This window comes from Gopherus flavomarginatus, chromosome 5 (genome assembly GCF_025201925.1).
Source record: "Gopherus flavomarginatus isolate rGopFla2 chromosome 5, rGopFla2.mat.asm, whole genome shotgun sequence".
In the NCBI taxonomy this organism is placed as follows: domain Eukaryota; kingdom Metazoa; phylum Chordata; order Testudines; family Testudinidae; genus Gopherus; species Gopherus flavomarginatus.
Window position 1 is genome coordinate 77,886,335 of NC_066621.1, and position 24,912 is coordinate 77,911,246.

The following is a 24,912-nucleotide window of genomic DNA, read 5'->3' on the forward strand; positions in this document are numbered from 1 at the left end:
AATACCCATGACTAAAACTTAGCCTTAATTATGATTACTGTTCCTTTCTTTCAATGGCCACTACGAGGAGCTCTGTATCCATTAATAACTTCAAACTTATCAAGCTGAATAGACAATGGTACATTTCATGCAAAATTATATAGTAAAGTGGTTCCTAATTGTATACTTTTTAGTACTGTATACACGCCAAAAAATTGTTTACTGCAAGTCTTCTTGTTGCCCGACCTGCCTAAATTATCTCCCATTAATATGTCTTCAGGATTTATCTGAATACAATAATTATTTCTTCCTCTTCAGAGGCCAAGAATGATATCTCTGCAACATAGCTTTGTCTAATGCCTCACTCCTGAATTTCAGCCATCCTTCATGAATTGTAGTGCACTCACTGCTTATTCAATTGACCTCATCATCTGTATAGTTATCGCTTTCAAAACCCCCACTTACCCATGTTTCAAGCTGATTCCTCCACCAGTTCCTGTGACCCATCCTAAATGATAAAACTGCTTACAGAGCTCCGGAATCAGGTTTCTTGGATGTAACTTGTCCTTAAAAATAATAATTGTCAACTTATAAATGTTGGAATCAACTACATGAGATGATATATGATTTATACAGAAGGACTTCAAAATCAAAAAAACCTCACTGGTGCCTGAACTAAAAAGACTGACAGTATGTTTGTGTGCTGCCCTGGACATTTCATGTGGGCCACATTAGAACAACAAAAAAATCAGATGGCATTCATAGTTAGAAGGCCTGGTCCAAAGCTCAGTGCAGACAATGAACTTTAGATCGATCCCACCAAGATTAGCTATAAGAGAGAAAGATTAGGTCATCTAGTCCATCCACTGACCTTTGCCAGTACTATCCTTACGATCACAAACTAGCATAATTTTTCTCTTATTTCTCCTACCATGCCCTAAATACATTTGCCCATCCTTAGTGTTCACATCCTTCAAATGTTTTGAAGGCAATTAATTCTTCCCTTTGTGAAGTTACACATAGGCTAACTTCCTATGTATCTATCCCACCATAACCCCTACCACAAACTTGCATTGTAAATTCATCTCACACGACCAAAGAGTTGCCACTGAGTGCCAAATAAAGGAACATTTCCCATCATTTCTAGGAGTATGTGTGTGACATGCTTTTAAAAGTCTGTGTGATACATACGTCCTCTTCTTGAATGATTGTTGTGTAGGGTTATTTTGCAAGATTTAAATTTGAATTACAATAACAAAAGTCCTAATTTTATTAATGGGCTATATCAACTATGATTATGAATATGTATGGATAATACTGTATAAGTTTTAGATCTGTTTTCTTTTTAATTAGCATTTAAATAATATCAAAAGAGGAATGTTCACCTCACCAGATCACTTGACTAGCTTCACATTTCTACCATTTTAAGACGCGAAAATGCCTCAAATGCTGTTTACCTATCATCTTAACTGCTCCATTTTAATATTTCTTTCAGAGAAAACATTTTATTATAATCACTAATTTTATAAATACAAAAAAAATGTATGTAATTCCTGAGGGTGAGTACTGTGTCACAGACTAATTCATAGTTCACCTGGGACTTTTGCAGCTCAGCTTTGCTTTACTGTTCAGATATCAGACATACTAAATGGAGCACCCGTCGAGTATAAAACTAAAAAACACAGAGAAGTATACTAAATAACAGCACTCAGAAAATGAATACTATTATGTATCCAATGCTAGGGAAGTTATTGTAAATTCTAATAAGAGGACATTTCCACATTAATGGATTTTACTTACAACATTGAAATGCAGCTGTTTCTGGGGTGGAGAGCCGCAATTTATATATGCACAATAGATGCATAAAATAGTCGTGTTGGTCCAGGATATTAGAGACAAGGTGAGTAAGGTAATCTCTTTTGGACCAACTTCTGTTGGTGAGAGAGAGAAGCTTTTGAGCCTACTGAGAGCTTTTCTTCATGTCTGGGAAACTTACTTAACTGTGACACTCCGAGTAAGTTTCCCAGACCTCTGGAAGTGCTCTGTGTAAACTCAGAAGCTTGTCTCCATCACCAACAGAAGTTGGTCTAATAGACAAAGTGGGTGAGGTAATATAGTTTATCTGGGAATTGGATACTTTATTAAAGTTATTTTTTAAAGGCTATAGATTCTAGGGTGTCAAGGAAAATTTGTTTTTCCCTTTTGACTCCAACCATTTGTACTACCGTAGGGTCTCAAAATGTGTTAATTAATTTTCATATTGTGATATAAGGTAATTTGTTTAACAAGTTTAATAACTTTAATTAAGTTTAATAAGCCTATTAGGACTTTGGAAGACAGTTTTCAATAGCTTTACAATCCAAAAGACAGTGGACCACCAATGCTATTTTAGGACACTAGGGTGAATATGCAATGTATTAAATGTGTGTCTTCGCTTGACAAAATCTTAGGGACAATATGTATATTTCCCTTACAAACAAGTGCAATGAACCAGACATCTGCAGAAGAAATCAGACAGCTGATATTTCACAATAGCTGTTTCTAAGGCACCAGATCCTTGCGGTAAATCACCACAGGTATTCTTTGGATAGCTACAATACTTTAAAGCAAGTTTACCGTATATATTTGTTCATAAGCCGAATATTTTTGGCAAAAAAAATGATGCATCAAAAAGCAGGGGGTCGGCTTATAAATGGGTCTACACCAAAATCTGATGATTTTAAACTCTATGAATCATTAAACTGAATATCTAATACATTGACATTTTGTTTACCTGGAGTGTCTGCAGGCATGGAGCCCCTCAGCTCCCTGTGGCCACGGTTTGCTGTTCCCAGCCAATGGGAGCGGCAAACTGCGGTCACTGGGAGCCAAGGGGCTCCGTGCCTGTGAACGCTCCAGGTAAACCCTGATGGGCCAGGAGCCAAAGTTTGCCAACCCCTGAAATATAGGGTTGGCTTATGAAAGGGTCATGCAGTTTTTGCTATTTTTACCTAACCATCTCGGGGGGTCAGCTTATAAACGAACCAGCTAATGAACGAGCATATACGGTAATTTAGTAAAAGCAACTATTGACATACATAATTAAATGAAATTAAAAATACAGATAAGTTTATCCAAGATAGACTTATCAGTCTTAAATGTTCAAATAATTTTCATACATAAGAGCAACTAGAACAAATCCTGTTTTGGGACAAACAAAGAAATCTATCTTGGGACAAATAAAAGGATTATAAAACTAAAATTGACTAAAACACATCTTGATGCATTATGGTTAAGGCTACAATTTAGTCATGGAGGCCACGGATTCTGTGACTTCCAGTGATCTCTGTGACTTCAGCCTGAGGTGGCTGGGAGCTGCTGGGTCCCCTGCCGCCCATGGAAGCAGGGAGCTGCGGGGTACCCTTGCTGTCTCTGGCAACTCCAGGAGCTCCAAGCTGCCATGGGCTGCAGGGTAACCCCGAGCTCCCAGACACGGAACCCCCAGAGATCCCAGCTGCCACTGGTGTCAGGGGAATCCCCTGAGCTCCTGGCTGCTGCAGTGGGGGCTCCCTGAGCTGGGGGGAGGGAATCCCCAGCCACCAGGGACAGCGGGAGCCCCTGGAACTGCACACAGCAAGGGTTCCCCGCAACCCTCAGCTGCTGCAGGCAGGGCCTAGCCCCTGCACAGCTGCTGGCTTCAGGCAGTGTGGGGACCCACAGATCCCCATTTTGTCACAGGTATTTTCTTTTTTGCCTGTGACTGTCCATGACATTTACTAAAAATATCCATGACAAAATCTTAGCCTTAGTTATGGCCCTTATTTAACTACTATGAATGCACCACATCAGGCTTTCATTTTGCCCGACTTTGAGTTGGGATAGATCAACCAATACTTGATGGGTGACCACCAAAGAAATCTCAGCTACTGCAGGAATGTGTCAGGCAACAGCATGTGGCACTCGTCCCTCCCAGCCAGTACCAATTCCCGATGCAGTTTATAAAGTGGTCTCAAGAGCTGGGTCCTGCCGAGCGCGGAGCTTTCTAACCCTGAACCAACTGAGCGCTCCGCGCACGCTGCCAAGCCGGGCCCCGCGCTGGGGAGGTCGCGGCCCCCAGATGCCGAGGCCCCCGCGCCTACCTGCGATACATCCCCGGCCACGCAACCGCCTCCGCGCGGGCAGCAGAGACCGCCCCCAGCCGCAGCCATGGCGCGGTCTGGACGCACAGCAGCAACCAGCGCTGGGGAGGACCCGGGGTCCTTCCTCATCCCTCGCGCAGGAAGGGACTCGGCTCTGGGGTGTCCCCGTTCCGGCAGGGAGGGGGCAGCCCCAGGGCGGGATTGTCCTGCAATTGCTTGGGAGGCGCTGCCCGGGGGCGTTTAGGCGGGTGTAGGAGCATAAACCTCTGGTCCCCGCCCCAAATCCGAGTGGCTGAGGCGGCACGCGGGGAGGGGAGAGACACGTGCCCGGACAGCGGGGGCCTGACCTAGGGGAGACTTGGGTGATGCGGAGACAGCTGGCCCCGGGGCACCGAGGAAGGCGGTGGCAGAAAGCGCCTCTTGTTGTGCATCCCGATTGGTGGAAGAGGCCCCAGTCTATCGTATCCAGCTGCGGTCTCTCACCTTAGACCCAGCTGCTGAGCGCTCTTGGGCAGGGCCCTCTTCGGACCTCGCTTCGTGCGATGGGGCCAAGCCGCAAAGTACTAATCACTGTTGCCAACGCTTGTGACTGTGCCGTGGGTTTCGCTTTAAATCCCCAGCTTCTGGAGTTAGGCGTGAATCTCACTTCTCATTAACAAATAAAATAAATGCTTTTTCACGGCGGAGGAGAGCCTGAACATGTGATCCCAGTGGACCCCAACGGCTCATAAACTAGACAGCAAACAACCCCCAAATGTATTATTTTAAAAAATCAAGCTTTTTAAGTTTATCACATTATCTTGGGGCTCTGATGATTTTTGAACGCTTATGTTTGGCAATATGTGAAACGAAGGATATTATGGGGAAATCAAATCCTAACCACCCCTGAAGCCCTGCCATAGGCAGATGCTCGACAAATGAATTTTTGACCCTTGTTCTTCAGTAACACTCATCTAGCTTGTATTGATCATAACGAGTTTTGAATTGAAATGTGTGTGTCTTTTGCCTTGTGCAGGGAGGTAGCTAATCCTGCTCCATCTGTATGCGGGAAAGGAGTAGTGAGTTCCCCCGTAAGGGAGCACACAACAGCCATGGCTGCAAAGGGGTGTTTATTTGTGTTGACGCAATTAGGGGTGGACAGCAGTTGTGTGTGCCGGGCGGGGCTATCTTTTCTCTCGGGCAGTGAGTTGGACAGCCCTAGTCTTGGGTGGGAGGAGAGCAAGATGGCAGCCTCCTGGTGGCTGAGCTGCCGCAGCAAAGGGATGGTCAAACTACTCCTGGGTGGGAGACGAGTCGCGGGGGCTTGTGCTTCTCTCCGCCTTGGAGGAGGCTGGAGGCTTCTGCACAGGAGCCACGAGCTGCTGGGTGAGTATTTGGCCTCAGTCATTAACAGGCGGTTCTTAGTTGGCCGCCTGTGACACTGTTAGAACCTGCTGCAGCTGTGCGGGGCACAACAATGACTTTCAAGGGCAAGGGAAGCGGATGGTAATGACAGAGGCCAGGTGTCTGCGAGGAGCTTGTGGTTAGGGCAGTGTATCTCTGCAAGCAGGGTCTGATGGTGAGTAGGTGACCTAGACAGAGGAGAGGATCCAAGAGGGTATCTGCTGAAGTGAGTGGGCAGTAATGTTGGGGTGTGGAGGTTTGGCGAGGGGAGAAGCAGAGTGGACTTTTATGATTAGCCAGTGAAAGAGAAGGAAGAGAGTGAATAATGGTGCTGTTTGTCCAGTGGAAATAGGATGAGGGATGCAAGGCGTGGGGAGAAAGGAAGATGGTGGTATGGCATCAAGTTTGGTGTCTAGAGCACAAAGTGTATGGTGAACTGATTTAGACTATTTTCTAATGATAGTTGTGACTGCTTTTGAGTTGAGTGGCCAAACAATACTGAAAACTGTACTTTCTCAAAGCCCTCTAACTCCCAAATTCCTTCTGTGATTTACCTCCATCCATTTTTCTGCTCCTGGCTCCTTATAAAAAAAATTCTTCAGTGTGAGATTGTCTGAAAACCTGTAAAACAAAAGAAAGCATTCTGTGTAAGTTAGAGGATCAAATGTAAAACTTAAAATGGGAGCAACCTTTCATTCTGAAGGGAGGATTTCTCTTCCGCACAGTCTATTTTTGGGTCTTCCTTCCCAGTGAATAGTCCCATTACCTGCCTCTAGGGTGGCTTATAGCTTTCCTAAATATCAGAGTGAAAGTGACCTGATTCTTGATAGTTTTATCACTGACCCTCACCAAAACGTACCCGTCTTATCAATTTTTCTCTGCATCTACTTGAGAAGCTATAAGCTGCAGCAGCAGAAAAGCTGTACACATGTAGAATCAAGTAGACAGGAGTACTGTTTTTGCAACCATAAGTGATAGAAACCTAATTATTTTTAAAAAATGAAACCTTGCATTCTGCTATAATTTGATGACTGAGAGAACTCTGACAGAACAGTCCAGAAGGGAAGTAAATACTCCTCCTTGTTCTAGTAATTTTCACTATATTAAAAAGTAATCCACTCACTGGTGGCAAGTATGAGTTGATTTTAGAACAATTACAGCAAGGTAATGGGAGTCATGGGCCTGCTTTTGTTCTACTAATAACTTGGTATGGAACATCAGGCAAATTACTTTGTTTCCTTTATGCTTCATTGCTCCAGTGTCCCAACAAAGCTGTAAAATAGGGATACTGCTACTTATCTTTATCACAGGAAAATGAGATTTTATATAAAATTGAGTTCCATAAACGACAGAGAGTTTTGAGTTCCTTTGATGAAAGATGCTATTGTAAGTGCAAAACACAGGCCTTGGCAAGTGAAGAAAGACAAAGGTAGAAAGACTTGTCAGCTGAGCTCTTATTTAAGACAATCCTTTAATGTGGTTTGAAATAAAAAAACTGTTCATTTTACTACAGAATTTAGACATAAACCCCAGAAAATGAGAGATGTCAGGAAAAAAAAAAGGTTCAAACCTCATACACACCCACCCACACACGACAAAAAACTAAATGCTTTTATTTAGGCAAGCAATATAGCAAATAGGACTAGAACCAGGAATCGTTAATCAGGCAAAACACAGCAAACTGAAGTTTTGCCTGGGTAAGGACTGTAGAATAAAGTCTATAGGGATATTCAGAAATAAGTGAAATTTAATTCATAGATCTAAAAAGCTCCAAGTGGCTTCGCTGTGACTCTTCCACTCTACTTCCACTCCTATTTAAATAAGCAGCTCCCATCACAGCTGTCTCAATTCCTTTCCACTTCCAGGCCACTTCTGGGAGCTGCACGGAGCAAGGGCAGTCCCTTAGCCTGGGCCCAGACTGTGCTGTCGATCAGACTTTTAACAGCCTGGTCAGCGGTGCCAACTGGGGCTGCTGGGGTCCCTTTTTGACCGGGCGTTCGGTCGAAAACTGGACGCTTGGCAACACTATGCTCAGATAAACTATTACTGCAGTTTCAAAGGGATATTATGTGGGAAAGTAATGCTTTTTCAGCTGTCTGTTAATATGACTAAATAGTAGTAGGAAAGGAGGAGAGCCTTTTGATCGATCAAACATCTGCCTGCAGATAGTCAGTAAGTACTGGTTAGGGAGTCACTGGTATCCAATATCCATTTCTTCTTCTGTGCCTTTACACTGTGTCACGTATCACAGGCTCTTTAAAGTCAGACTAGAACTTCAAATAATTGTGATGACTTTTTCTATTTAAAGATTTTCCTGTTATATCCATGGCAACTGAAGACTTCTTAAAACAGGTGCTAGAGCAAAAATAGACTAATTCAAATTGCACCCATTTTGTACCGGTCTAAGAGTAGCACACTTTCCCACTGTAGTCCATAATTGCAGTATTAACATTTCTTGCCGCTAGCCTTACTATAATGTTTTCTGAGGTACATATGCCACAGTATCTGTATTTTGTCTAACCTGCAGATGGTGCAAGTGTGTTATTTTTAGAGTGGTTTGAACAATGTTATTTTAATGAGCTAATATTAAGGGAATGAGCTGTGTCTGACCGTCGTGGAATATAGAAGATGCGCAGTGGGGGAGAGAGAGAGAGCTGAAGTGAAATGTGGCTGGGTAATTTATTCTGGCATTGATCCAAACCTCTACTATGGCTCTTTGGTTCACATAATGAGCTCCCCTAAGCAGAGAGATTTGATATGAAATTCCAGCAATGACATATGTAGATTAGTCAAAGTAATGAAGCTTAGATCTGCTTCATAACAGCAGCAAATTGGTTTATACTACATTTATATTTGAACAGGTAATGAGCATTCTAAAACTCTGTAGGGCTGCACATTAAATGCAATATAGGGCTAGAATCATGATGAGGGAAGACACTAGCGCTTTTTCACAGAAGAAAATGGTCCCCTAACGTAGTTTTTTATATCTCAGCTATTGCTGTGTTATGTTTGCACTGATATAGAAGTGTAGTAAATTTTATCTTTACGAGTGGCTGGGTAACGTAGGAAGCTATGAAATAGCATTTCAGCTGAGGATGCTGCGGCACTTATCTCTAGTTCACTGCAGCTTTTCTGTTTTGACAAAGCACTTGCTGTACCCATTTCAAGGCAGGTGAAACAATCATAAGCAGTGAGCACAGAAGTTCTGACCAGTGCATTGGAAGATAAAGTGCAGTGCAAATCCACAGGATTTTTCAAATCCATTAAATTAAATCTAATGTCTGGAAGGAACATAAGCCTTGAAGTGGTCACCAAATATGGAAGTGTTATGGCCTCAATGAGGATTTCAAGTTAGCATTTGTTTTGTGTTTACAAAACATTTTAAATTGATTCTCTTAAATACAATTGGTGGTAGATATAGAAATGGCCTTAAGTAAACAGTACACGGCTATAAAAATATTGATGGCAGCAGCATGGTCTGGTGGACTGAGCATGGAACCAGAAGCCAAGAACTCATGAGGTCTAATCCCAGCTCCACTACCACCACAGTGAAGCTCTATGCAAGTCACTGAAACGTGTCTGTTTCCCCACCTATAAAATAAGTATACTGCTTACCTCCCAGGAATTAGCTAATTGTTGTACAGATTGTTGAATCTGGAAAGTGCTACATAAATACTAACCGTTATTAATACAAAGGCAGGATTACTGAGTATAGACTTGTTTTTGGTGAAAGAGAATCACTCCTCATAATTTTAATTGTTTGTAATAAACAACTGGGATTATTGCTTAAATTAAATTAAGCCTGTATGATCTGGTCCAGAAGTGATTGTAGCAGCCTTAAGAAAATGACATCAAAAGTCTGTTTTCTCTGCTCTTACTGACTTTCCACTTTGGATGGTAAAGTTGTAGGATGAGATCATGATTCCCTAGTTTCCACCAGTTGGCATTCACAAGGCTGCCTAAGTCCTGATGCTATCCCACAGCTAATGAGCTGCTCAGGTCCCAGAGACCACAAGGCAAAATTCTTAAACAAGGAGGTGAGGAATGTCTGTTTTGCTAGTGGGGCCCAAACCTGTTAGTGTGCTTTCAGCATGCCTTATACCTGTTAAACCGTGCAGCTGAAGAGCCAGACGCAGAGCACCTACACATGGCTAGGGACACAGGGAAATGAAAGGCAAGTGTGAGAATGGTGAGCAGGTGAGGCAGAGAGAGAGATGATTTGGCTGCTATGACATTTGGCTCTCTAAGCAGCTGACGTGGCCTAAGTACCTAGCTCTAGGAGAGGATTCGCAGCTAAGGATCCTGAGTGGTGGGAGGCACTAATCTCCAGTCCATCAGCCAGATTTGCTGTGTTAGTTGCTTAGACACCCAAGCCCCTCTCCTTTCCTGGGCCTCCTGCTCCTAGCAAGCTTAGGTGGCTTCTGAGGACCCTTGTCTTAGGTACTTAACTCTCCCTATGAATTGTGTGGAAAGCTTGGGTACCTATCTCAGGACTAAGGATTCCACTAGACATCTGGCATCTAGGGATTAGTTATTGGAATGCTGAGCAGAGCAACGCCTGTGTCCTTTGAGGCTTTGGACCTCAGCATTTCCATCCATAATAAGAAGATAATACTTAAACCCAACTGTGCAAAACACTGTGTGTTTCCAGATGAAAAATCCGGTAGAAGTGCAGTGGTGGTGATGTTATACAAGGGTATAAGGAGTGGTTAGTGAGTTCAGAACCTGCCAGCTCCTCCCCTGCTCTCAACCAGCTTTTCATAAGGGTTGTCCTGTTCCTAGTGATGCTAGAAAGTTCCGTGAGAGACATAAGCTACCCTGGCAAAAACACTTATTTTGGTATGGGTATCTACACTAGGCCTTATAATATAGTAGCTTTTAAAAAAAAATCGCACCCCTAATTAACATCATTATGCCAGTATAAGTTTTAAGTGTAGGCCAGGCTTAACATCTGGTATTTGTGAGCCATCATGGCTAGAAATGAATGCTATATATCACTGGAAAGCTAGAGATCCCTACTTTTCTGTGATGTGTCCACTCATTACTATTTGTATAGGCCCACATTAGGCATTTGAAATGGTTTTAAATTGTTTGGATTTTAACGAGTGATAGGCCCGAAGCATGTAACCAAAAAGAATAAACTCATGAGAAATGTGGTTTGTTTGTGTTAAACTCATAGTGACCTTGGAAATACCAGTGTTATCTTATTTAAAGTTTGGGCTAAGCTATTGAAATAAACAAAACATAGTTAAGTGGATGCCAGGTGCAGTAAATAACTGGTTAGAAATGCTTAGTCCAGTAGCTGGGGGGAAATGTGACAAAGTGAAATAAGGAGAAATCCTTGAAGAAAGCAGAGTGCACTTTAAACTGCTTCGGCTTACTTTAGCTAAGGTCCACCAACCATCAAAGACATTACTTGTTTGTTATATAAAGCAGCAATGTTTTCTAGGGGTTCTTTGTCAGAGTTTTTCCTTGCCCTTCTGGAGCCATGCCATGATTAGAAGATATTTCCTAGCCCAGATCTGGTTGTATGTATTTGGCCAATGCTTATACAGTAACTGTTATTGTTACTAAGGTTTAGAATACAAGTATATATGCTTATATTTTGGATGTAGCCAGCACCAAGTGGCCTTTGGACTAATAAAGAAATGCTTGTGTGGAAACTGAGTTGTGGTAAACCTTAATAAAATTATTAGATGTTCATGACATAAGAACTTTAAATCACATTATCCTTATTACCATGTTTTATTCTCAGCCTTTCAGGTTTGATATACTCATTGAAGCCAGTGTCTCAAAACAGACTGTTAGAAGTGGAACCAAGTCTGTGTATTTTATGAAAGCTTTCAAGTCATATACAGTGATAATTTCTAATTCTGGGGGTCCATAATATAACATAGTGAAAATATTTGAGTATACAAAGCCATGGACCCATGCTATGAGGTGCACTATTTCACATATTCTCAAGGATAAACAGGGTTTGGCAAACTAGTACAAGTATTCTCAGGACCAGTAACTTTTTTGTAAGCACTAGTTCTGGACCAGCAGTGATCAGAAAGAAAGATTATCAATCCCTATAGATAAATACAGCCACAAAACACAATTTGATCAGTAGTTGTCTCTGGATTCACTTTACAAATGCTAAAATAATGAGTAATACTAAAGTTAAATAGTTAAAGTACCAGAGCAATGAGAGGTCAGTTTCTATGACTGATTTGGAGCAAGAGAGAACTAATTAGGGAATAGAAGGGAGGAGCAAATTCATTTATATTTCTGCACTGCAGACTTTCTGGGAGCATGAACCATATATAACTTCAACTCAGTTTTACAATGCACGTGCTTTAGGGATGATGACCCTTTGGGTGTGGCTTACGGAGTCTTTAGGGAATAAATGAACTCTGTTTTCCTCTTTCTGTGCAAGATCTTTATAGCCTGCAAACATACTAGATCTTTGTTACAATATTTTCACTTTGCAGAAAAGGTCCACATTGTATCCGGAAAGGATGAAAAAAATACATCTTGTTTTATCTCTGCTGTTGAATAAATAAGCATTCTTCCATAAATATTTCTTTACAAGTGTAATCATTTTCTCTTTCAGTAGTCTATAGCACAATAATGAACAAGTTCAGATTTGTGAGATGTATTAACATTAATGAATTACAGAACAAAGGTGGATATTTTTATTTATTTCCTTGGATTGTTTGCCCGTTCACTCATTTTGCTTTTAACTCTCATTTTTTTCCTTTCTCAGAGATATCAACTGTATTAACTGTGTGATAAGCAAAGGGTTTAGTGGTTAATTCCAGTGTCTTGTTTTCCAGGTATTCCTGCATTTAAAATACTCATGCCTGCACTGTCTCCTACAATGGAGGAAGGAAATATTGTGAAATGGTTAAAAAAGGAAGGTGAGAGACAATTATCTAAAATGACAAATTTAGTGAGCTATGCATTGGTTCTCCAACTCATTATGTGGACTATTTTGTAAGAGCAGGATCATTTACTGGGTGCCAACTCTCTACCGAATACCCCATCCACAATTTGCTGGTTCTCAAAAATGTTTCTTCCTGCTGCCTATCAAGGACAAGATCCATGGACCACTGGTTCGCTGGTCACAGTCTGAAAACTACCTCTAAGTTACTTTAACGTTTTTTGTATTTTTGCAAATACGTTCTTAACTCTCAAGTCCAGAAGCATCTTCACACTCCGCTTCTGAGAGCGTGTTTTTTTTAATAGTAATGGACAAATAATATTGTAGATTATTCATAATGTACACACGAATAGATTCTCATGAAATATCATAAATGATTTTAGGAATGATTCAGCAATCTAGGAATCCTAGACAACTTCAGAGGTGTTGTGAAATCTGTTATTACATTCCCAAGTTCTTATGGCAATTTGAGTTTAAACTGCGTTTTGCGAAAGAAACCTCTGTATGTGGTAATATTTCCGTATCAATGTAGTGTGAAACTTTAGTTTGTGCTAACTAAACTTTATTTGAATCTTTAAGGGCGGGTATATATCCCATCATTAGTGCACTAGAATCATTAAGCTACACACTTAGGTCTTGTCTACACTAGTTTTGTTGACGCAAGTTACGCTGACGTAAAGCCACTACTGGAATTAAACTGCTATTCCATGTCCACACTAGACTTCTTATGTTGGTGGAGTGCATCCCCAAGAGCAGTGCATTGTGGATAGCTATCCCACTATGCAAATGGCTGCAGGGTGCTTTGGGAAGGGTTTGTAATGCCTCATGGGGGCAGGTACAGCGTCACTTTCTCAATCCCATTGTTCCACGAGCATCTAACTAGATTGCTTGCTGCTTTTCAACTGGTCTAGTAATCTGCAGCCCAGCCATCTCTGGAAGCGGGAGGAGGACACCCCTACATCAGCCCTCACCTCCTTCCCTGGCTTTTCACAGCACAGCAGGAGTCCCCTACCTCTGTCCCAGCAGCAGCCCGTCCTGCCTACCTGCCACTGTGCTCCTAGCACCAGGGAGAACAGGATTCAGTGTTAATCTTTTGATTCCATGGTTCCCTCTGAGTTCTCCTGCAGCCTTCTCTCCCCAAAGACCAAGGAGATCTACCCCTTTCCCTGTAGTTCTGGCAAGAGTATGTTGGTTGCTGAGAGCTGGTGTGTTCAGCTGGGCAGTAGTTATGTGAGCTCTGCATGCTGAGCAATTTCAAAATTTCCTGGGGCTTTGAAAGGGGAGGGATGCATGCCTGTGTAGCTGGATGCATGGCAGCAGAGTTCAAAATGGTGAACAGAATAGATTCTGGGCATTGTAGAATACCTCCTGGAGGCCAGTTACGGCAACGTAATGAATGCAGACTCTACACTGACACTAAGGGCTTGTCTAAAGAACCAAGTTTTGTTGACAAAACTTATGTCAACACCCAAAAGTCGACAAAACAAAAATCGCCAAAGGGTGTTCACACTTGCTCCCTCTGACAGATCATATCCACATTGGGGGCACCATCATTGACAGTGTGAGCAATGCACCGTGGGTATGTATCCCACAGTGCAGTGTTGTGGGAAGAAGAGCTGATCGCTGCACATCTTGCGATCCTCTCCGAATTCTCCCACAGCCCCCTCAGATGCCAAGAGCAGCATCAAAGGTAGCTCTGTGAGCTCTCCATGCTGAGGAATGGCAAAGCAGCAGAGCAGTCTATCCCGTCCTTCCCCCTACAGCAGCAGTCTGCTTGCTGCTTGTTCCTAGTGCAGGGCAGAACCGGAGCATTCCAAAGATTTGCTCTTTGTTCCTCAAACGTGATTCTGGGATGCATTAACAGGTGTGTTGTGAGCAAGATACAAGAAGTCATTCTTCCGCTCTACTTTGCACTGGTTAGGCCTCAACTGGAGTATTGTGTCCAGTTCTGGGCACCGCATTTCAAGAAAGATGTGGAGAAATTGGAGAGGGTCCAGAGAAGAGCAACAAGAATGATTAAAGGTCTTGAGAACATGACCTATGAAGGAAAGCTGAAAGAATTGGGTTTATTTAGTTTGGAAAAGAGAAGACTGAGAGGGGACATGATAGCAATTTTCAGGTATCTAAAAGGGTATCATAAGGAGGAGGGAGAAAACGTGTTCACCTTAGCCTCTAAGGATAGAACAAGAAGCAATGGGCTTAAACTGCAGCAAGGGAGGTTTAGGTTGGACATTAGGAAAAAGTTCCTAACTGTCAGGGTGGTTAAACACTGGAATAAATTGCCTAGGGAGGTTGTGGAATCTCCATCTCTGAAGATATTTAAGAGTAGGTTAGATAAATGTCTATCAGGGATGATCTAGACAGTATTTGGTCCTGCCATGCAGGCAGGGGACTGGACTCGATGACCTCTCGAGGTCCCTTCCAGTCCTAGAATCTGTGAAAGGAGCAGCACACCATTACTTCCTGGAGCTTTGAAAGGGGAGGGATGCATGCCTGCAGGAAAGCAGAGATCAAAACACTGAGCAGAGCAATCAGGGCAGGCATTGTGGGATACTGGCGGAAGACAGTTCTGTGGACAAAATAATCAGCAGTGTCTACACTTTCTCTTTGTCAACAATAAAGGGAGGACAAAAGACAAAAGTCTCTCATACAGGTGGAAGTTTTTTGTCACCAAAACTGGGCATTTTTTGCGACAAAAGTCCTGTTGTAGTGTGTATGTTCTTGCTGTGTTGTCGCCAAAAGGCAGTTTTTGGCAACAAAACTTGATAGTGTAGATGAGTTGATCTAACTTTTCTGGAACAACCTTTATGCCTCCTGTCAAAATGGTTTTATTTTGTTGGCAAAGCAGGAGAGTTTTGTTGGTGGGAGGAGCATTGTAGTGTGAACACCTCCACTGGTTTGTCAACCAAAGCTGCCTTTTGCTGACACAATTGTGTGGTGTAGACAAGGCCTTAGTTATCCTAATTATTATCTTGTGACCTTTCACGCTGTGGGCTTGATTTATTTATTCCCCCAGAAGTGCTAAGTACTTGCATCTTCTTTTGCTTTCAGTTACAGTTGTGGCTGCTTAGCACCTTTTGAAAATCAGACTTCATGGGGGTGGGGGGAGGGGGAGGTAGGGGCAAGGTGTTTGTGTTAGATTTGGACCTGCCTATGATTATGAATACTATGTTTTATATGGTTCTGTGTGATTGTTTCTAGGAGCTTCATTGTGTGACTAAATTGGGTTAATTCACCAAAGAGACTGTTTACCTGCAGGTAGGAGGAAGAGAGCAATAGCCCAGATAATATTTATCATTGTTCATTGAATAATGTCAGAAAGTGAATAAACTTCTGAAAAACTGGATGGGCAGTGCTGGAGCCATTGGCTGTAATGTGCTGGATAGACACATCCTCCCCACTGGGCTTGCTCAACTGTTTTTTCCAGGAATGTCTCAACCCTGAGATTATTTTGGGGGGGGGGGGAGGAGGGAAGAGGTGGGCAGGTTGATTATCAAAGGGTTTAAAGAGACAGACACATTCTTCAGTAGGTCAGATGGTTAAGGGGGAGACTTAGGCAGATAGTGTTGGGGAGCAGACTGAAACCCAGACTCCAGAGGGTTGGGAGAATGGGGTAAAATAGGCCGGCCTAACTCTTAAATAACGGCTTTTGTACACAGCAGGCTACCGTGTGGCAAGCCAGGTTATGAATCTTCAACTCACCAGCTTGCTGCACAGTAATGGTCCATATGGACGTTGTTAGAGTTAAGTGAAAGTCCTGGAGTGCTTCTTAGCATATTACACTTTGAAGTAGTAGTACCCCAAGATGCCTTCTGGGGCTTTCACTGCACTGCAACAACATCTGCATAGGATGTTGCTGTGCGGCAAGCTGTTGAGGTACAGATTGATACCCAGGCTTGCTGAACTGTAACTTGCTGTGTAGATAAGCCTAAGATAGTTATGTGTATAAATTGGTTTATTGCTTTCAGAATTCTTTCTCTTGTTATGCTGTATTCCTGCTGTTAGGATTAAACAATACTTTGTTTTAAGAAAGCTGTTTGGTTCATTGTGTTTACTGCTGGTCTCAGTTCCCAGAAGGAAGAACTGCAGGTACTGAGTCCCACAGGACCCATTAAGCGTAATTAGAGGTGTACACACAGGTCTGTAACCCAGGGCCCCAGTTCTAAGAGTGGGAGGGTCACATGTTTCACCCCAAAGGTGTGAAAGCTCAGGGCCTAAACCTGGCTGGCCTGTACTCAGAGAGAGACCAGAGCAGTGTCAAAAGTGCAGCTAGCCCTGAACTGTGATAAAGTTACAAACTATTTGGTATGAATTCTTATGTTTCTTCCTACTAGTAAATTATGAAAGACAAGGAACTGTTATGATGGGTATTCAGGACTGACATTTTAATAATTTAAATGACAGTCTATTCTTAAAGCTAATGGAAATTGAAAAATTTAAGTTGCCTAGATGTCTAAATCTGGAAAGACTCATTTCCAAAACCCATTTACTTTGCATGAAAAGATACTTTGGGTACTCGTTTATCTCTTTCTGTCTGAGGTCTGTCACCTGAAAAGTAATTGACCTTTATTAAAATGTGTTGGCTCTGCTACATGATTGACTTTTGCAGTATTTTGTATCTTCATATGCCTTGGCTGTAAATGAGGGTGCTCTAGCTCCATAGGCTGAATCAGAAGAATCATTGGTTCACACACTGTCATCAAGAAAACCTGTTTCTTTTTAGCGCTCTCATACCAGATTCCATGAAAATTCAAGTTAAGGCTGGATTTTAAATTTAATAATGTAGTCCAGGGAAAGCAACATGTTTATGACCCAATAGGAGCCGTAAAGTTGGCAGTTGTACCTTTATGCCCTCTTGGCTCTAGGGACCAGTAAGATTATATCTTGGGCTCTAAAGACCACCTTAGTTTCACTTTAGAGATCGGTGTAGTCTGAGCACAGAGCTGGAATCGAAGACCTACTGAAGTCTAATGCTAGTTCTGATACAGACTTCTTCTGTGGTCTTGAGTGTATTTTTAAGTATTTTTTTTTTCTGCATCAATATCTTTTTTTAGAAAGTGGAGATAATACTTACAGTGATTGGGTACCTCATAGAAGTGTTGAACATGACTTAGAAATTAGGCTAGGTACTTATCAGAGAATGTCAGGGTTGGAAGGGACTTCAGGAGGTCATCTAGTCCAACCCCCTGCTCAAAGCAGGACCAATCTCCAGACAGATTTTTGCCCCAAATCTCTAAATGGGCCCCCTCAAGGAATGAACTCACAACCCTGGGTTTAGCAGGCCAATGCTCAAACTTATATGCCCCTTATGACCATAGTATCAGCATGCTTAATGTTTGTATGTGCTTTGACTATGTGGAAAGTACTATTACTATATATTTTCCCAAATTTAGTTGCACTTAAGAAATCATTACTCTTATTCAAGGTCAAAATACAGTTTGTATTTTGACAAAATTCTTTGCGAACTTCAGATCAGAGGTACTGTAGAATAGCAAAGTATTTTTACAAACATTAACCCTCACAGTTACATTTTTGGGAGTTAGGTAGGTATAATTATGCCCATTTTATTGATGGATACATTGAAGCTCCATGAGGTTTAATGATTTGCAGATAGACAACTTCCAGGGCTGTTGTCGTTGTCTTTCTTTAAGGCCTAGCCTGCATCTAAAACTTAGGTCGATCTAGCTATGTTGCTCAGGAGTGTGAAAAAATCAGACCCCCAAAGACGTAGTTAAACTGACCTAAGCCCTGGTATTGACCTCTGTAGGTTGGTGGAAAAATTCTTCAGTTGACCTAGCTACTGCTTCTCAAGGGAGTGGATTTAGTACAGTCATGGAAAGCTCCCTTCTGTTGCTGTAGCAAGTGTCTATACTGTAGGTTTGCCAACTTTCTAACTGCACAAAACCAAACACCCTTGCCCTGCCCCTTCTCTGAGGTGCCACCCCCCCACTCGCCTTATCCTCCTTCCCTCTGTCGCTCGCTCTTCCCCACCCTCACTCACTTCCATTGGGCTGGGGTGAGGTGTGGGAGGGGGTGAGGGCTCTGACTGGAGATGCAGGCTCTGGGGTGGGGCCAGGGATGAGATGTTTGGGGTGCAGGAGAGGGTTCCAGGCTGGGGCAGGGGTTGGGGTGCAGGGAGGAGTGTGGAGTATGGGTTCAGGGAGGGGGATCAGGGTTGGGGTGTGGGTTGGGGTGCGGCTCTAGGAGGGAGTTAGGGTATGGGAGGGGGTTCCGCCTGGGGCAGGGATTGGAGTGTGAGTGGGTGTTTGGGCTCCAGTTGGGCGGTGTTTGCCTCAGACAGCTCGCAGTTTGCGGTGCAGCGGGGCTAAGGCTGGCTCCCTGCCTGCCCTGGCTCCACACAGCTCCCGGAAGCAGCCAGCATGTCTGACTCCTGGGCACAGGGTGGCCAGGCAGGTTCCCGGCCAATGGGAGCTACAGAACTAGCGCTCAGGGCTGGGGCAGTGTGCAGCGCTTCCCTGGTTGCCCCTGTGCCTAGGGGCCACAGGGACATGCCAGCTGCTTCCAGGAGCTGTGCAGACCCAGAGCAAGCAGAGAACCTGGCTTAGCCCTGCTGCACCACTGACTGGATTTTTAGTGGCCTGATCAGCAGTGCTGACCGGAGGCGTCGGGGTTCCTTTTCAACCGGGCGTTCCAGTCTAAAAGGGGATGCCTTGCAATCCTACTATACTGCAGTGCTACAGGGTGCTGTGCTGCTCTAGTACGTGTAGTGTGTAGATGTAACATAACTAACCATGAGTTTCTGATAACCAGGAGGCTATATTCTACAACAGATTAGACTGTAGTTATAGACACAATATTCAAAAGAAAGAACCTAAAGTACAAAATCTTTTAAAACCATTGTACAACTGTTATTATTATAAAGGTCTTATGCCAATTCCTCCATGTGTGCTATAGAAAGCTATTTCAATCCCTATTATGCTTCCCTAGATAAGTATCTGAAAATCAGCTGTGCATATTAATTGCTCTTAATTAAAGGTTGGACTCAAAGACAAATTAGTCTAACATTTCGAATACAATGAGATCTTTCCATTTAAAAAATCTGAATGTGATACATGGGCTCATTTAGTTCATCTTTGATAATAATTAGTTCTAAACCTTTTTTTTTTTTTTTTTTTTTTTTTTTTTTTTTTTTTTTTTTTTCTGCCTGGCAGTCTGGAAAATGGCAGTGTAATAAGGGTTAAAGCAAATGGGTAGTTAGATTTTTAAAAAAGGAAAGTGGGGTAATGCTTCTGAATTTATCGCCATTAAGCGATTCTCATAAACGACTCATTCTGCAATGACTTGATATATATGATTGAATGGCACTACTAGTGATATAGTCTTACTGATCTTATATCTGAAAAAATAAACATTATACCGTACCATATTTCAAAATAAATGGAAGGACACAAAATTGGAAAGGTTTCAGAGTAGCAGCTGTGTTAGTCTGTATCCTCAAAAAGAACAGGAGTACTTGTGACACCTTAGAGACTAACAAATGTATTTGAGCTTAAGCTTTCATGGGCTACAGCCCACTTCATCAGATGCATGTAGTGGAAAGTACAGTAGGAACACACACACACACACACACACACACACACACCATGAAACAATGTGTGTTACCATACACAGTTAAGGAGAGTGATCGGTAATGTGAGCTATTATCAGCAGGAGAGAAAAAAAACTGTTTGTAGTAGTAATGAAAATGGCCCATTTCCAGCAATTGACAAGGAGATGTGAGGAACTGTGGTGGGGCGGGGAAATAAGCATGGGGAAATAGTTTTACTTTGTGTAAAGATTGAAAAGGTAAACCTGTTACGTTGCATGTGGAAATGTATGGGTTTTCCCCCATATAACCAGCAGAGGTCACTAGAATACTTTTCTGGTCACTGTTCCTGCTCTTTAAGTGTAAATATCTAATTTGTTTTTACAGTTGCACAGTATAGACAAATGATTTCACTTCAGCAGTTGAAAACACATTGTATTTAATAGACAGCTTCACTGTTTCCCCCTTATTGTTAAAGCAGCTTTCTATTGGTTCCTGTGGGTAATGAAGTCCATTGCTTAAAAAACTGCTTTTTATTCTAAAGATATGTATTATGTATGAATTTAGTGCTGGTGAAAGATGACAGATTGACAGCCCTGGAGACTACAATCCTCTGATTATCCTGAGTCAGGTACACAGAATTGGCAGCGTCAGTGGATGCTTCCCCATACAGTGTAACTCAACTGTGTTCTAAACTAGAGGGACTATCTCTAGGGACTGAGAGAAGGGAGTTCTCCATTGTCAATCCTTATGCATCAAGGGGTGCAATTTGTGTCTTATGGTTTGGACACCTGTCCACTAGTAACTGGACTGACACTACCATCTTATTGCATCTAGGCTACTGAACCTCTGTTGGAAATGACATTGTTAAATTTGAAGGAAGACTCCAGTGTAATAGAATAGTAATCAGTCTAATACAGTGGTTCTCAAACTTTAACAACCGGGAATCCCTTTCACTAAAATGTCAAGTCTTGTGAACCCCTTCCTAAAAATGAATATTTCCAGGGATTTTCTCTCTTACCTCAACATAAATTATAAAAGCAGTGATCTTGGAAATATAAAATTTGTTTTTATGACGTGCTTATTACATGCTATATATTAATTATTATTTATCTTTACAGTATTTTTATTACATTATGAAAACAGCAACACTCTTCCAAGATCTCACTTTTGTAGCTTGTATCACTTTTGATTAAGCCTGTTCTAAGATAAGGCTCCTATCAGAAGCGCCAGTAGAAAAAAGGGGTGCGGGGGCGAAGCCCCCATGCAGGCTGGGGCATGGAGGGGCACTGCTGGAAAAGTGGAGGGACCTGCGGGGGTTGCCAGGAAAAAAAGGGGAGGCACCTGTGGGGTGGTGGGGGGAGGGGAGCGTGTTGACATGGGGGCATCACCTGACCCTTGTCGCCGCCCTGTACTGGCGCCTCTGGCTCCTAAGTTTCATCAAGGAGTATCAGATGTGAAACAGCATGAAGGTATTTAAGAAGTCAACTAAGTTCCTTCTATACAAGCATTCAGGTCTTGAGAAGTCCAGGCAAACAATGCATGTTACAACGAAGCTTAAACTTGTTCTTCATAATAATTTACAAACATCACTAGTAGCCTATTTAATTTAAAAAACAGCAAAAAATATCCACCTTCCTTTCTATTTTGTATAAGGATTCTTGAAGTTTAAATCTCCTCAGTGTGATAGATATGCTTGCTTTGATCTGCTTAGCTCTTGGAAGTCCCTAAGTCCCCAGGCTGCCCGGGATGGACAGCTCTGTCCGCCATTAGGGAATCTTTTCCCAAGAACCCCCTACAACAGGGGTTCACAAATCCCAGTTTGGGAACCACTGCTCTAAAATAAGGAGCTAACCACTGAAAACAATGGTTTTCAAAGTGTCTGAATAATTATAATGAATATTCACACAGAGTAGCCATCTGAACAATTTTATGATACCAAGTACCAGCTTTTCCATTAGAAAGCATTGGGAATCAGAATTTTCAGCAAAGCTCTCTGCTTTCCAATCCTTTCCGGTCAGAAAGCTGATCTTTTGAGTTGTACTTGGCATCAAATTGGGCACCTGCTAGGATGTATCATGTATTTGGCAGCCCCCGCTGAGAGGTATCTGACTCCTATTCATTGAACTGAGTTACTGAACCAGTGACAGGGATTTCTAAAGGCTATATTGCAACATACTTCTGAAAATAGATATTACGTCAAATTCTCTGTCACTGGCTGCTGTTATGGTGGGGCCAAGAGGCAGAAAAGTTAGCATTACCAGTTTCCCAGAGAGTCCCCAGTGCAGGGGAATACCCAAGCATCTTGGAAGGCTTTGAGCCCCCAGAGTAAAAGGCACATTGAGAGAATGGGGACACTGCTGGAGCACTGTTTTGCTCTGGCAATCCTGTACTGCTGGAGCTATTGCTGTAAGGTAAAATTTAAAAATAAAACTGCTCTAAGGCTGCTGTAAGTGGCCCCAGGGCTGGGAGTAGGCCACTGATTGGCCACAGTCTAATGAGAGAAAGCATAAAGATGTCACTTGCCCCCCTCAACTGTGCTGGGCACAGAATTGGCACAGCTAAGGAATGAGTCCATTTTCTTTAGTAAATACCTAGCTAGCTGTCTAAGGTAGTATAAGTTATAACAAACCACATGAAATAACCGTCTAACAGAACTAAACCACTGTGAATTAGAGTTGAAAGGCTTAGTAGCCATCCAATTCCTAATTTCTGTTGCAATTTAATGTGACATAATGTAGATTTCTTTTTGAAAATGAAATAATAAAGTGCTAAGTTTCCTGTATATATTTGAGTGGACAAAGAAATTGGCCATCTTTTCTCCCCTTAGAGTTCCCACAACAGAACCTCGGGGAAGTATTTATTTAATCGAGGCTTGAATATTGCTGCTGTTTCTTACTGTAAAGGTCATCCAAACCATATAGCAGTTCTTTCTCTTTCTTTTTTCCACAATACAAGAAATAATCAAGACAAATATCTGCACGTCACATACACAAGCAGAAATCGTAGGTGTCAAAGTAATATTTCTGAGGTTTAAGCGTTTCAGAGAGCAAGTGGAAATTAAAATTAGAGATATCATAGTGTCACTTCATTTACTGTGCTGTGGCAAGTGTTAAAGCATGTGTTTTGCATTTTAATTAAAAATACAGTACCTACAATCCTGATACATAATTGTACTTTTTCTCCAGTGCTGTGTAAAGAAAATCATCTGTTTTAAGGCCAAAACATTCTGGATCCTCTCCAGGTTTCCCACTGTAATTTCATTTAATGGCAGGTAACCAGTCATTATTCATCTGTCAGAACAATCCAGGCTAGTAGGGCTGTTATCATGCAATAGCAGGCATGTCTGTGCTTAAAAGGAGAGGAAAACCATACTATACCTTGATCCAGTCAGTAGATTTGTCTGGTTCATGCAGATCCACTTTTAAAACACATACATATTTTCCTTTCACAAAAGATGTATATTTCTAAAAAGTCTTACTTGTTCAGGATTTTATAACGAGAGAAAACAACTGACAAACTTGCCATCTGAATATTTCTATTTCTTATTTGTATATCTGTAATGATGAGTGGAGTCCATGAAGGAGGACAATTTCATTTTTAACTCTTCGCTATAAATTCAAAATAACACTTGCCTGTGTGTGTGTGTGTGTGTGTGTGTGTGTGTTTATATACACAGGCGATTTATATTATATACACATACACACAACATTGTCTTATATATAGTTTTAAGACAATGCTGCTTGTTACCAGTATTATACTAAGAGATACTTAAATCACTATTTTCATCAGTGGCTAGCAGTTACAGCCAAAGGCTGGACATAAGGATTTCAGGGTTGCCTTCTTGACTCTGCTCCTGACTGATTGTGATCTAAGGCAAGTCACTTCATTGTTCTGTCTGTCTAAATACTTACCACAAACATGGATAATTAATGACATTAATACTTTACAAAAAAGCAATGATTTTTATTCAGAAGTCTCAAAGTACAATATTATTTACTGCATTTTTAACCATCCTTACAATACTGGAAAACTGGTAGCCAGATGCATGCTTCAAAGGACATTTCCATATGTCTCCATTTTAACAAGGGTTAAGTAGTTCTGAAAGGAAGTTATTCTACAGTATTTTAAAATCATGTCGTGTTTTGCAGGTGAAACTGTAAATGCAGGAGATGCATTATGTGAAATCGAAACGGACAAAGCAGTTGTAACCATGGAGTCAAGTGATGATGGCATATTGGCTAAAATAATGGTAGGATGAACTTTCTTTAGTGGGGTTGAGGTCGTTTGTCATGGGTTGAGGTCATCTCTCATGTTAGTTCAAAAATTATTTTAATATGAACTTCAGTCTGTCACCTCATTTTCAGAATAAAACACCAACACACACTTATGGAATAGCTTTTATATTTGGAAACGTACAAGTGCTGAACTATTAAAGTTATTGATAAGTGTAATTTTCATCTATGAGGATAACCTATGGTTTTGTACATTTTGTTGCCTTATGACTCGCTACTATCAAATATTTAAATTTTATTCTTGGTGCTAATTAGAATTTAGGAATAACAGCTAATTAATTTCTCACTATCTACCTGCTTAAGCATCTAGTGGAGGGTCACCGTTGAAGACAAGATATTGGATTAGATGGTCCCTGGGTTTGATCCAGCATAGCAATTCCTATGTTCCTAAAATTTATTTTAAAAATAGAAGATCTGCAGGAGTTCAGAGAAAATAAGGGAATTTTGAAATAGCCAAAGGTAGGAAATAATTGGAATTAATGTGGAGTACCTACCGTCACCCTGATTGCTCTGCCTGTTTGGAGGGAGAGGGATGCGGGAAAAGGATATCCTCTGTTTGTGTGTGTGTCGGGGGGGTGAGAAGTGGATCTTTTCAGTTCCTTGTTGTGCAGTCTGATTGTAAGCAACAGTTGGGCTTTGAGCAGGTCTGGGAGCGTGCTCATGCAG

At 41.9% G+C, this 24,912-nt stretch overlaps 2 protein-coding genes across 5 annotated transcripts in view; one reads left to right on the top strand and one right to left on the bottom strand.

Annotated features, from left to right (window-relative positions):
- Window positions 1-4,381, bottom strand: part of APIP (APAF1 interacting protein) — a 305,323-nt gene extending 300,942 nt beyond the window's left edge. For 2 of the 3 annotated variants that reach the window (XR_007774683.1, XM_050955494.1), the window contains exons 1-2: window positions 4,098-4,381; window positions 445-545 (exon numbers count right to left, since the gene is read on the bottom strand). Coding sequence is in view for 2 of the 3 variants with exons in the window: in XM_050955494.1 (XP_050811451.1) it covers window positions 445-545; window positions 4,098-4,226 (230 nt within the window). In the remaining variant the exon portion in view is untranslated. The remainder of the gene's footprint in view (window positions 1-444; window positions 546-4,097) is intronic. The other variant, XM_050955495.1, reaches the window with a different exon arrangement.
- Window positions 4,382-5,276: 895 nt separating this feature from the next.
- PDHX (pyruvate dehydrogenase complex component X) overlaps window positions 5,277-24,912 on the top strand; it is a 96,521-nt gene continuing 76,885 nt past the window's right edge. The window contains exons 1-3 of one of the 2 annotated variants that reach the window (XM_050955396.1): window positions 5,279-5,462; window positions 12,299-12,382; window positions 24,103-24,203. In XM_050955396.1, the coding sequence (XP_050811353.1) occupies window positions 5,321-5,462; window positions 12,299-12,382; window positions 24,103-24,203 (327 nt within the window). In that variant the 5' untranslated portion in view covers window positions 5,279-5,320. Of the gene's footprint in view, window positions 5,463-12,298; window positions 12,383-24,102; window positions 24,204-24,912 lie in introns of both variants that reach the window. The other variant, XM_050955397.1, reaches the window with a different exon arrangement.